The sequence below is a fragment of the Chanodichthys erythropterus genome, chromosome 18 (assembly GCF_024489055.1).
Source record: "Chanodichthys erythropterus isolate Z2021 chromosome 18, ASM2448905v1, whole genome shotgun sequence".
In the NCBI taxonomy this organism is placed as follows: Eukaryota; Metazoa; Chordata; class Actinopteri; order Cypriniformes; family Xenocyprididae; genus Chanodichthys; species Chanodichthys erythropterus.
Window position 1 is genome coordinate 8,959,047 of NC_090238.1, and position 13,546 is coordinate 8,972,592.

At 47.9% G+C, this 13,546-nt stretch overlaps 1 protein-coding gene across 1 annotated transcript in view; it reads left to right on the forward strand.

Moving 5' to 3' along the window:
• Positions 1-13,546, forward strand: part of kif6 (kinesin family member 6) — a 452,839-nt gene that overhangs the window by 248,952 nt on the left and 190,341 nt on the right. Inside the window, exon 10 of the mRNA XM_067366883.1 lies at positions 287-390. Within this exon, the coding sequence (XP_067222984.1) occupies positions 287-390 (104 nt within the window). The remainder of the gene's footprint in view (positions 1-286; positions 391-13,546) is intronic.

Below are 13,546 nucleotides of genomic sequence, written 5' to 3' on the forward strand. Positions count from 1 at the left end.
ACGTTCACCTGCACAGTGGTGCAAAGAGATGAGAAATGGACATTGGATCCGGAGATCGTGGGTTTGAATCCCGTGTGGGATGCCTTTATACAATTGTGTGTAATGAGTTATTTTGATTCCTTTTTTATAGCATAATATTTTTACTATTTCTGCCATAGAAAGATATGAGAGTATAACTAGAAAAATAGTAAGAGTATAACTATAGTATGAGGTTGTAAATTCAGCTAATGTGACACTCTCGCCCGCTGTTTATGCTGCTGAAGTGTTTACGTTGTTTGTCTGACAGCTGATTGGCCGTTTGAAGAAGGAGATTCAGTCTTTGAAGGAAGAGCTGGCTTTAGTGACTGGAGAACAAAGAAGTGACAAGCTAACCCAAGAAGAGATCCAGCAGTATGTACCCATTAATTCCTCACTTCTCGATCTGTTAAAACATTGATTAATAATAAATTGTGATCACTGATGGCACTGTTTATTTGCATGTCAGATAATAGATCAGACAGAACGATCTTCAACAATTTCGTTCACAATTTGAATTGAGTCTCAGCTTTGATGGAGTTAACAGCACACTGAATTGTTCCCTTTCGTGGGAACTATCGACGCTACGTCAATGACGTGATGGGAAGCCTCTGTATGATGTATTCGTGAAGCACCTCTGTATCCAACCAATGAGGAAACGAGACGTCAGAGGTGGGTGACGTCACGGACCAGGAAACTATAAAGCATACCCAGAACAAAGAACGCTAGCTACTGTTGTCTTCAGCAGGCGCTCTCTGTATCTTGTGTGTCTTATTCGGTGTTGTTTGTCTTATCACATATAAACATATAAATAAATATATATAAAGTCACAATCTCTTCATCTGAGGACAGGAGTATCTCACACCAATCCATATATTTGTATATAAAAAAGACACGTATTATGGCGAGAAACAGCAGTGGAATGGGAGTTGAGTATGCCCAGGCAGCTCTTGAGGGAGCTGTCTGTGTGCACTGTAAAAACTCACTCTCAGGACACTGTGTTCCAGTGTTCCCCGCATATTGGGTCCCGCTTCTGCTGAGGCAGGGTGGAGGCTTCATTCGTGGGGTTCACAAATGGATCTGACAGAAGGGTTAGAGACGGGCGCCGCCCTTTCTCTGCCCTTACCTGCCAGGTTCAGTGCCGTCTCCCAGGTGGAAGCACGCTCTGCGGTTTCTTCCCCCGAGTTGAGGCACCGATACTCACATGTCCAGCTCTGAGGAGGTGGATATTGTGATATCGATCTGAGGATCGCCACCTCACAGTCACACACATATCGTGTTTCAAAATCATACGTTTATAACAAATCAGTAGTGAACAGCAGTTTGAATCGCGTTTTCCCCTGTGCTACACTACAAAGTGAGTTACACACGATTTATGTGTCGTTTGCTGGGAGTGGAGCATGCACGACAGCTCACAACTGACAGTGACAGTGTTCATTCATAAAAATGTCCCGAAGAAAAGTATGCACTAGTGGGAGTTTTGTAGCTCCACTCCTGTTGGCTTTATTCTCGAGGGAATAAAAGTCTAACGCAAGGCTCGGATCTCGCGCTTGCCAAGGCAGCGCGTGGATTGAGTTTTCATTAAAGAATATGTGGCTCGGATCTCGCATTGCCGAGGCAGCGCGTGGATTGAGTTTTCATTAAATAATATATGGCAAGGATCTCACGTTGCCGAGGCAGTGCGTAGATTAAGTCTGCAAGAATGAATATACGGCTCAGGTTTTGCATTTGCCGAGGCTGCGCATATATAACGTATCTGTAATTATATATAAGGAATGTCCAGATCACGTGATCGGAAATCGGGCCCGATCACGTGGTTTCAGACTCGATCGGAATCGGACATCAGATAATGTATGTTTCAGTCGATGGATGCACAAAACCTTACAACAACGATAATCAGAAAGCGTGGACAAAACAGTCACTCTTTGTAAACTGTTAACTGCGAGTGCCGTCTGCTGTAATGTCCAGTCATTTACGCCGTCATCACACGGGTGTTGATAGCGCTCGAGCGCAGGTGAGACCTGAACAGCACATGTTGCTATCTGTGTTTAAACTAACTCATTTAAGCCTTGCTGATTTAAACCTTCAAGAAAAAGACGTGAAAGAGAACGCGCACGCACTGTGAGAAGATTTGTGTGCACTCATCCGAAGCGCGCACACACTTATTCCAGTCAGCGCGCAAATACTGAGTTCTCTTTCAAGTCTTGCGCTTCGGCGGCCACATTCATACAAAAAATTATGTCAACTTGCCCGTCTTAGCGAGTATCCTAGCAAACAAAGTCGGTTATGTCTTAAGTGAATGTATATTAGTCGAGAAAGACAGCGCATGTGGAACAGTATATGTGCTGGATCATGCATGTCTTAAAGGGAAAACAACTATTCCTGCTGACTGTTTTTAATTTTAAATCAAACAACAAATAACAAAGAAATCACTCACTGCACTTGACTGAATAGTTTTTGTAACTTCAATAATGATTAATCTTTATTTATTTTATACAGTAAAGATAATATGCAGTGATATTTTATATTTGATTACTATATGATTACTGTTAGATACCTGAAAAACCTGAAAAGCACTGTTCCTGGATCTTTTTTTTTAATGTTAAATCAAACAACAAATAACAAAGAAATCACTCACTGCACTTGACTGAATAGTTTTTGTAACTTCAATAATGATTAATCTTTATTTATTTTATACAGTAAAGATAATATGCAGTGATATTTTATATTTGATTACTATTTTATTACTGTTAGATACCTGAAAAACCTGAAAAGCACTGTTCCTGGATCTTTTTTTTTATGTTAAATCAAACAACAAATAACAAAGAAATCACTCACTGCACTTGACTGAATAGTTTTTGTAACTTCAATAATGATTCATCTTTATTTATTTTATACAGTAAAGATAATATGCAGTGATATTTTATATTTGATTACTATTTGATTACTGTTAGATACCTGAAAAACCTGAAAAGCACTGTTCCTGGATCTGTTTTTTCGCTCTTCTTTATTCTTTTTTATGTTGGCTATTATAGAAGTATCGGATCGGGACTAGGTATCGGCAGATACTCAAAATCAAATTGTCAAGGGCAAAAAAACGTGATCGGGCTAATTGCTAATATATATATATATGTGTGTGTGTGTGTGTGTGTGTGTGTGTGTATTTATTTATTTATTTAGGGATCTGAGTAGACGGGAGTTTCACTTTCTCTCTTTCCCTAAAATACCTTGCGAACTATTATGAGCTATAATTCTTTTTTTGTATTCTAAATATATTCAGTCTGTTCAAAAAATGTACAATTATGTAAGAACTGGCTGCATTTAATTTGAGGATTAAATGAAATATTGAATACATTAAATTCTGAGAAATTTAAAAGAAAATAAAGGAGACCGTTCTGCCAACCCTGCCACCTTGTGTGCTTCAGGGCGCAGTAGTTTCCAGTGTTCCTCCAAGAAAGAGGAGGATTGTAGAGCGGTCAGTTCAGATGTTCCCTGCCGGTTCACCATTTCAGGGCACTGGTCTGACAGTTCATCCAAAGAAAGTGTCGCCACCCTTGGTCCCCCGCAGAAAGCTTGGGGACAGGGCCAGGCGACACAGCTGAAGTCTTTGTGGGGTAACACAGATCTGCGGACTGTAATTATCACCAAGAAGGCTTCGAAGAGGTCCTGATGCCAGTGACGTGGGACATTGGAGGGCAGCCCCCTCCAGAGAGGGTTGGGTATTAAAATACCTGGTACCCATCCCTCTTTGACGCCCTCATGGGGCCCTGCCACCCAGTGTGCTTCAGGGCACAGCGGTTTCCACCGACTCCACAGCAGTCTCTACGAGGAGGGCTGGTCATCACTTGATTCGGCTGTTCCTTGCCGGTTCGCCGCTTCAGGGCACCGAGTCAAGTGCTCAAAAAACACCAGAGGCCAGTCTCGAGAGACTGGTTCCCTTAGTAAATTTTCTGGCAGAGTGAAAACTTCTCCCAAATATTTCAAAATGGATGCTGCTCACAATAGAAAAGGGTTACAAATTCAGGTCTCGCCCGCCCCAGTTTAATGGGGTCCTTCCCACAGTGGTGGCCCCCGAGCAGTCTCTGGTAATGGAACAGGAGGTTATGACACTCTTGCAAAAAGGAACTATAGAAGGGGTTCTCCTCCCAGCAAGCTGTCAGAGTTTTACAACCAATGCTTCATTGTTCCAAAGAAGGATGGAGGGTTATCCCACAGATCAGGTCCGAGGACTGGTTTGTTGTGATAGACCTGAAAGATGATTACTTTCATGTATCCATCCATCCTCAACACAGGAAGTTCCTCAGGTTTCAAGCTTTCGGGGGCAAAGCTTACCTGTACAGGGTTCTTCCCTTCGGCCTATCTCTATCACCCCGCATGTTCACGAAGTGCGTGGATGCAGCTCTGGCTCCGTTGAGACTCCAGGGCATCCGCGTACTGAACTATATCGATGACAGGTTGATAGTAGCTCAAAAAGAAAAGTTGGCAGTTCAACATCGAGATGTTGTTCTGTTGCACATGAAGAAGCTTGGGCTGAGGCTCAATGCCAAGAAAAGTGTGCTGGTTCCGAGTCAAATTACCAACTACTTAGGGGTAGTTTGGGACTCCACCACGATACAGGCATATTTATCCCCTGCTCATGTGAGTTCCATTCTCGGGGCCGTGAAAGGGGTGAAGTTAGGCCAGTCACTCACTTTAAAACAGTTTCAGAGACTGTTGGGTCTTATGGCAGCTGCGTCCAAGGTGATAACTTTTGGCCTTCTGCACATGAGACCCTTACAGTGGTGGCCTAGGACCAAGGGGTTTTCTCCGAGGGGAAATCCTTTTCCATTGATCAAAGTCACGCGGCGATGCCTTCGTGCTCTGATCATGTGGAAAAAGCCTTGGTTACTGTCTCAGGACCCTCGTTGGGGACTTCTCGTCGTCGTGTAATGCTTACGACGGATGCTTCCCTCACGGGCTGGGGGGCGATCATGAATGGTCACTCAGCTCAGGGTCTCTGGGAGGACCATCAGAGTTACTGGCACATAAATCGGCTGAAAAGGATGGCGGTATTTCTTGCAGTAAAATACTTTCTCCCAGACCTGAGGGCATCAAAATGTGGAAGCAGACGCCCTGTCAAAGCAGGGGCAGAGGCCCCGAGAATGCAGTCTCCACACCGAGGTGTGGAGCTCACTTTGGAAAACTTCAGTCGAGCTGAAATTGTCTCAGGTTACAGATGTAACCCCTGTTCCCTGAGTAAGGGAACGAGACGCTACGTTGAATGACGTGATAGGAACCCTCTGCATTTTGTGTTCGTGAAGCACCTCTGTATCTAACCAATGAGGAAACGTGACGTCAGAGGCGGGTGACGTCACTGACCAGGAAACTATAAAGCATACCCAGAACAAAGAACGCTAGCTTCTGGAATATGTCTGAAGCAAGACGCTCACAGGTATGCCGGGGGTATGGCAATGTGACATAGCGTCTCGTTCCCTTACTCAGGGAACAGGGGTTACATCTGTAACCCGAGACGTTCCCTTTCGTGGGAACTATCGACGCTACGTCGAATGACGTGATGGGAACGCTATCCCAACTACGTCGTATCACCAAGTACCTGTCTGTTATCTTGTAGACAGAACTGAGGACCCCGGAGAGGAGCCTACATCCAGGTTGTAAAACCAATAAATGTGTGCTGGGATGATCATCCAGCAGAACCACATATGTCATTAATGGATACTCCTGACATTAAGGTCTTTAAGGCCGCCATACCCCTAGTCGAGTGAACACGGACAGCTAATGGAGATGGCTGTCCGGCCCCCTCATAAGCAAGTGAGATAGCCTCGACCACCCTCTTGCTCATTCTCTGCTTAGATGCTGGACCTCCTTTCTAATGAGACCCATAAAACACACAAACAATTGATCTGTTTTTCCCCACAGGGCAGCTCTGTGGACATATGCATCTAAAGCCCTCACTGGGCAGAGCAGATTGAGTTTCTCCTGATCCAAAGTTGTAAATGGAGGAAGATGGAAGGCCTAAAGTACGATGGAACCTGGGACTTTGGTGGGGACCTTAGGCATATAGCCTGGTCTAGTGTGCAGGAACGCTTTGACCATTCCAGGTGCAAATTCCAAACACAAAAGAAGCAGCTGAAAGTGCTTGAAGATCTCCTATTCTTTTAAGAGATGAAATAGCCAGTAGAAATATGGTCTTTAAGGGTGAGGAATTTCTCTGAAACTTCCTCTAGTGGTTCGAAGGGAGCCTCGGCTAACCCTTCTAATACCACGGCCAAGTCCCAGGCCGGAGTCCTTGTACGTACTGAAGGCCTCAGCCTCAGAGTACCACGGAGGAAGAGTATAAAAAAGGGGGTCTCGACCTACCGAGGAATCCCCCAGAGGAGTATGGCCAAAATGGCCGCATACACTTCCTCGTGGAGTGAGCTCTGGAGTGGAGTATGGTCTCCACAACCTCAGTTGGGAGAGCAGCATGTATGAGCCTGGCCCCCTCAGAGGCCAGGCCCTCAGTCTCCATAGTTCTGGGCGTGGATGAATTATCATGCCGCCCGCTTGAGACAGGAGGTCCTGCCTGAGAGGAAGCTCCATCAGGGAGCCATCTAGAAGTAACAACTAGGTCTGAGAACCATATTTTGGTTGGCCAGTACAGGGCTATCAATATTAGACTGACCCCTTCCTGGCGTACTTTCTCCAGAACTCCCGGGAGCAGAGCGAACGGGGAAATGCATACAGACGCAGCCTCGGCCACGTCTGTACCATGGCATCCAGACCCAGTGGTGCTGAATGAGATAGGGTGAACCACAGTGGACACTGGGTTGATTCCCCTGAAGCAAATAGGTCGATTTCAGCTCGACCAAAGTTTTCCAAAGTGAGCTCCACACCTCAGTATGGAGACTCCATTCCCCGGGCCTCGGCCCCTGCCTCGACAGGGCGGCTGCTCCCACATTTTAATGCCCTCAGGTCTGGGAAGAAGTATTTTACTGCAAGAAATACCGCCATCATTTCCAGCCGATTTAAGTGCCAGGAACTGATGGTCCTCCCAGAGACCCTGAGCTGAGCGACCACTCATGATCGCTCCCCAGCCCATGAGGGAAGCATCCGTCGTAAGCATTACGCGACGACGAGAAGTCCCAAACATGGGTTCTGGGACAGGAACCAAGGCTTTTTCCACATGACCAGAGCACGAAGGCATCGCCGCGTGACTTTTGATCTTGCGAAACGGATTTCCCCTCGGAGAAAACCCCTTGGTCCTGAGCCACCACTGTAAGAGTCTCATGTGCAGAAGGCCAAAAGTTATCACGATGGACGCAGCTGCCATAAGACCCAACAGTCTCTGAAACTGTTTTACAGTGAGTGACTGGTCATAAGAGACCACCGTCGTGTTGTCTGTACGGACCAACACGTGGTGGCCCCTCAGGTCTGGGAGGAAGTGTTTCAGTTCTAGAGACACCGCCATCATCTCCAGCCGATTTATGTGCCAGGAGAGCTGATGGTCCTCCCATAGACCCTGAGCCGAGCGACCACTCATGATCGCCCCCCCCAGACCGTGAGGGAAGCATCTGTCGTAAGCATTACGCGACGACGAGGAGTTCCCAGCACGGGTCCCTGGGACAGGAACCAAGGCTTTTTCCACATGACCAGAGCACGAAGGCATCGCCGAGTGACTTTGATCATGCGAAAAGGATTTCCCCTCAGGGAAAACCCCTTGGTCCTGAGCCACCACTGTAAGGGTCTCATGTGCAGAAGGCCAATAGTAATAACGTTGGACGCAGCTGCCATCAGACCCAACAGTCTCTGAAACTGTTTTACAGTGAGTGACTGGCCTAACTTCACCCCATTCACGGCTCCGAGAATGGAATTCACACGAGCAGGAGACAGCTGCGCCTGCATCGTGGTAGAATCCCAGATTACTCCTAGATAGTTTGCAATCTGACTCGGAACCAGCACACTCTTTTTGGCATTGAGCCTCAGCCCAAGCTTTTTCATGTGCGACAGAACAACATCTCGATGTTGAACTGCCAACTGTTCTGTTTGAGCTAATATCAACCAATCGTTGATATAGTTCAGCACGCAGATGCCCTGGAGTCTCAATGGAGCCAGCGCTGCATCCACGCACTTCATGAACGTGCGGGGTGATAATGATAGGCTGAAAGGAAGAACCCTGTATTGGTAAGCTTTGTCCCCGAAAGCAAACCTGAGGAACTTCCTATGAGAAGGATGGATGGATACATGAAAGTAAGCATCTTTCAGGTCTATCACAACAAACCAGCTCCTCGGACCTGATCTGTCCCTTCTTTGGAACAATGAAGTATAGGTTGTAAAACCCTGACAGCTTGCTGGGAGGAGAACCCCTTCTATAGCTCCTTTTTGCAAGAGCGTCATAACCTCCTGTTCCATTACCAGAGACTGCTCGGGGCCACCACTGTGGGAAGGACCCCATTAAACTGGGGCGGGCGAGACCCGAATTTGTAACCCTTTTCTATTGTGAGCAGCACCCATTTTGAAATATTTGGGAGAATTTTCCATTCTGCCTTATTTACAAAGGGAACCAGTCTCTCGAGACTGGCCTCTGGTGTTTTTTTGAACACTTGACTCGGCACCTTGAAGCGGCGAACCGGCAAGGAACAGCCGAATCAAGTGATGACCCGCCCTTCTCGGAGGATCGGTGGAGACCGCTGCGCCCTGAAGCACACTGGGTGGCAGGGTTAGCAGAACGGCCCCCTGAGGGCGCCAAAGAGGGATGAGTACCAAGTATTTTAATACCCAACCCTCTCTGGAGGGGACTGCCCTCTAATGTCCCACGCCACTGGCATCAGGACTTCTTCGAAGCCTTCTTGGTGGTAATTACAGTCCGCTGATCTGTGTTACCCCACAAAGACATCGACTGTGTCGCCTGTCCCTGTCCCCAAGCTTTCTGCGGGGGACCAAGGGTGGCGACACTTTCTTTTAAATTCCTCAGAATTTAATGTATTCAATATTTCATTTAATCCTCAAATTAAATGCAGCCAGTTCTTATATAAATATATATATTTTTGAACAGACTGAATACATTTAGAATACAAAAAAGTATTATAGCTCGTAATAATTCGCAAGGTATTTTAGGGAAAGAGAGAAAGGGAAACTCCCGTCTGCTCAGATCCCTTAATATATAAATATATATACACATATACATACACACACATGCATAATTACGGACACGTGATACATGCGCAGCCTCGGCAAACGCAAGACCCGAGCCGTATATTCATTCTTGCAGACTTAATCTACGCGCTGCCTCGGCAACGCGAGATCCGAGCCATATATTCTTTAATGAAAACCCAATCCACGCGCTGCCTCGGCAAGTGCGAGATCTGAGCTATATTCTTTAATGAAAACTCAATCCAGCGCGAGATCCGAGCTTAGACTGCCTCAGCAGAAGCGGGACCCGATCCGCGGGGAACACTGGAGCACAGTGTCCTGAGAGTGAGTTTTTACAGTGCACACAGACGGCTCCCTCGAGAGCTGCCTGGGCATACTCACTCCCACTTCACTGCTGTTTCTCGCCATAATACGTGTCTTTTTTATATATAAATATATGGATTGGTGTGAGATACTCTTGTCCTCAGACGAAGAGATCGTGATTATTTATATGTGATAAGACAAACAACACCAAATAAGACACACAAGATACAGAGAGCGCTTGCTGAAGACAACAGAAGCTAGCGTTCTTTGTTCTGGGTATGCTTTATAGTTTCCTGGTCAGTGACGTCACCCGCCTCTGACGTCACGTTTCCTCATTGGTTGGATACAGAGGTGCTTCACGAACACAAAATGCAGAGGGTTCCCATCACGTCATTCGACGTAGCGTCGATAGTTCCCACGAAAGGGAACGAGCTATTTGCTTCAGGGGAATCAACCCAGTGTCCACTGTGGTTCTCCCTATGTCATTCAGCACCATTGGGTCTGGATGCCATGGTACAGACGTGGCCAAGGCTGCGTCTGTATGCATTTCCCAGTTCCCTTTCATGGGAACTGTCGACGCTGCATGGTAACGTATTGGGAACCTTCTGCGTGATGTCGTCACTGAAGCACTCATGTATCTAGCCAATCGCAAAGCAAGACGTCAGAGACGGGTGACGTCACGGACCAGGAAACTATAAAGCACACTCGGATGCAGAGCACGCCAACTTCTGTGTCTTCAGCAAGCGCTCTATGTTATCTTGTGTGTATTATTTGGTGTTGTTTGTCCTGCTTCATTACAAACGTTATCTCTTTGTCTGAGGACAAGAGCTTTGCAGTACACCATTATATATATATATATATATATATATATATATATATAGTTGTAGTACAAACAATGTTCGTTAGTGTAGGAAGGAAGGGGACAGGGTCGGCGGTTAACTGCTGACTGAGCTTTATTTAAAAATTCAGAAATGTCAAACCAAAAACTGTGCAAGGCACAAAACAAAATAAACCACAAAGGGCTTCACTCCTGGTCACGGCATATACAATCCACAAAGGGCTTCACTCCAATTTGTCGTGCACCAGCGGCTCAGTCAGCAGTCCCCCTCTCTCTCACCGACTCCTGCTTCTCGCAGCGTTTTAACCTGTCTCCGCGCCAATTACTGAAACGTGAAACAGGTGTTCGTGATTTACATTTAACTCGCTCACTCACCAAAGATCTCCCGATGCTCTCTCCCGCTGCAGACCTCGCTGAACCACGCCCCCCTCGCCACATACCTCCACCGCCCGACTCAGGCCGGGGAGCTGTCTGACCTTGCGGTAGTCCACACAGAACCGAACTGAGCTGTCCGTCTTGGGAACCAAAACTATCGGGCTCGCCCAGTTACTGCTGGACTCTTCTATTACTCTCATTTCAAGCATAGCCTCTAATTCTGCCTGAACTACATTTTTTTTGTGTTCAGGCAATCTATACGGCCAGCTGCGAACCACCACGCCCGGCTCTGTCTCGATGTGGTGCTGAATGAGGTTTGTACGGCCCGGTAGGGGAGAAAACACGTCTGCAAATTCTGCTTGTAACTTGGATAAATCAGTGAGCTGTGAGGGCGAGAGGTGATCTCCCCCCGGGGCCAGAGCGAGGGATTGTTTTCTGATATTCGCCTCTGGCCCGAGATCATCCTCTCCGCTAATCACCGTCGCCAGCATCACTGACTCTGCCTCATTCCATTTTTTAAGGAGATTGAGGTGGTAAATCTGACGTGCTCCTCTCCTATCGGAATGCACAACCTCATAATCGAGCTCACCGACTTGCCGTGTCACCACAAATGGTCCTTGCCACTTTGCAAGTAATTTCGAGCTTGAAGTGGGAAGCAATACAAGCACTTTATCTCCCGGTGCAAATTTGCGTAAGTTAGCTCGTCTGTCATACAGTTGGCTCTGTCTGTGCTGGGCTTGTAACAAATTCTCCATAGACAGCCGCCCCAATGTGTGGAGTTTTGCTCTCAAGTCCAGCACATACTGAATTTCATTTTTGGCCTGAGATGGTCCGTCCTCCCAAGTCTCTCTTAGGACGTCTAACACCCCACGGGGCTGGCGTCCAAAGTGAAGCTCGAAGGGGGAAAACCCCGTGGAGGCTTGCGGGACCTCTCACACTGCAAATAACAGAGGTTCCAACCACTTATCACAATTTTTGGCATCCTCTTGAACGAATTTACGAATCATGGATTTAAGCGTGCGATTAAACCGTTCGACCAGCCCGTCCATTTGTGGGTGAAAGACGCTGGTACGCACGGATTTAATGCCCAACAATTTGTTAAGTTCGCGTAACGTGCGTGACATAAACGCCGTGCCTTGATCAGTGAGGATTTCTTTCGGAATCCCCACTCGGGAGATTAAACTAAACAGTGCATCCGCAACACTCTTAGCGGAAATGTTGCGGAGTGGCACTGCTTCAGGATATCGCGTTGCATAATCCACAATGACTAATGCAAAGCGATGCCCTCTTGCTGATCGCTCTAATGGCCCGATGAGGTCCATACCAATTCTGTCGAAGGGGACCTGCATTAATGGAAGGGGGTGCAACGGCGTTTTTGGGGTGGCCGGTGGGTTAACCAACTGACATTCCCGACAAGACGCGCACCACCTGCACACATTCTCGTGAATGCCTGGCCAAAAGAATCGGGTCATGAGATGATTTAGTGTGGCCGTTTGTCCTAGATGCCCAGCCATCGGGTTAGAATGAGCCGCGTGGAAAAGCATTTCCCTGCGGCTCTTTGGAACTAATAATTGGGTCGTATCTTCTTTTGTTTGAGTGTCTTGGGTCACTCGATACAACCTATCTTTTATGATCGCAAAATACGGATAAGAAAGTGGGCGTCCAGGCTGGAGAGGCTGACCATCGATAGTGCTGACTTTTTCAAACGCGTTTTTTAGCGTCTCATCGTGAGACTGCTCCAGGGGAAAGTCATTGCGATTTGAAAGAATAAGTCTTCCAATTTCGCTCTGTTCCCCTGAAGCTGAACTCACTGGTCCCTGATCAGTCTCTCCCGCCTGTACTGGCACCTCCTTATCCCGCGATTTTTTCTCCCAAGAGGCATCCGAGCATTTCTACCAATAATTTGTTAAAGGCAGGCCAATTTGTACCCAAAATTATCGGATGCCGGAGGTGAGGATTAACTGCCACCTCCCCGCTATGCTTTTGACCCCTAAATTGAATAATGACGGGCACTATCGGACATTCCACCACATCCCCGTGCACACACCTCACCTTAACCAAGCGGCCTGCATCCAATGCCCCGGACGAAATCAGGCTTTGATGCACCGAGGTTTGGTTACATCCTGAGTCCACCAAAGCCTGATAAGTACCCCCCTTGACACTCACAGGTATTTGGTACTCGCCAGCTTGACCGGGGCAGCCTGCGGATCGTCCGGGACCCGGATCAATGCCCCAACCTCCATCACTGGACACCTGTCCACAAAGTGCTCCGGGTCCCCGCAACGCCAACAGGCCGGCCCAGACCTACCCGCCACTCTTGTGGCAGGGAGCGGGTTAAATGGTTGACGCGGAGAGAGGGGAGAAGCAGGAGCGGAGTCTGGCCCGGCGGCAGGGAGTCCCGCCCCCCTGGGTGGGGCTCTTGGTCCATAATACGGGCTCTGTTCCGTTCCACCCCGCCCCCGGGGCGGAACACGTGGCGGGCCGGGTGGACGAGACCTGGGTAGAGGGACAGGTTTAGAGAGAGAGGGGGAATTAAAAGAAGGAGAGAGAGAGGCAGATGGTAGGGGTTCGCCGACCCCTTGGCACGCCACCATGTGGTCCTACGCCAATTCGATGGCTGAGTCCAGCGACGTGGGGCGGTGGCACTGGACCCACTCGGCGGTTTTCTTGGGGAGCCGAGTGATAAACTGCTCCAGTACCACACGATCGATAACTAGGTCCACGTCGCTTCCCTCAGCCAGTAGACATTTGCGGCACGAGTCCCGGAGCTGTTGGGCCAACACGAAGGGCCGGCCGGACTCGCCCAGGTCCAGAGAACGGAAGCGTTGACGATGCTGCTCGGGGGTCTGGCCGACCCGCTGGACGATGGCTCGCCGAAGATCGTCA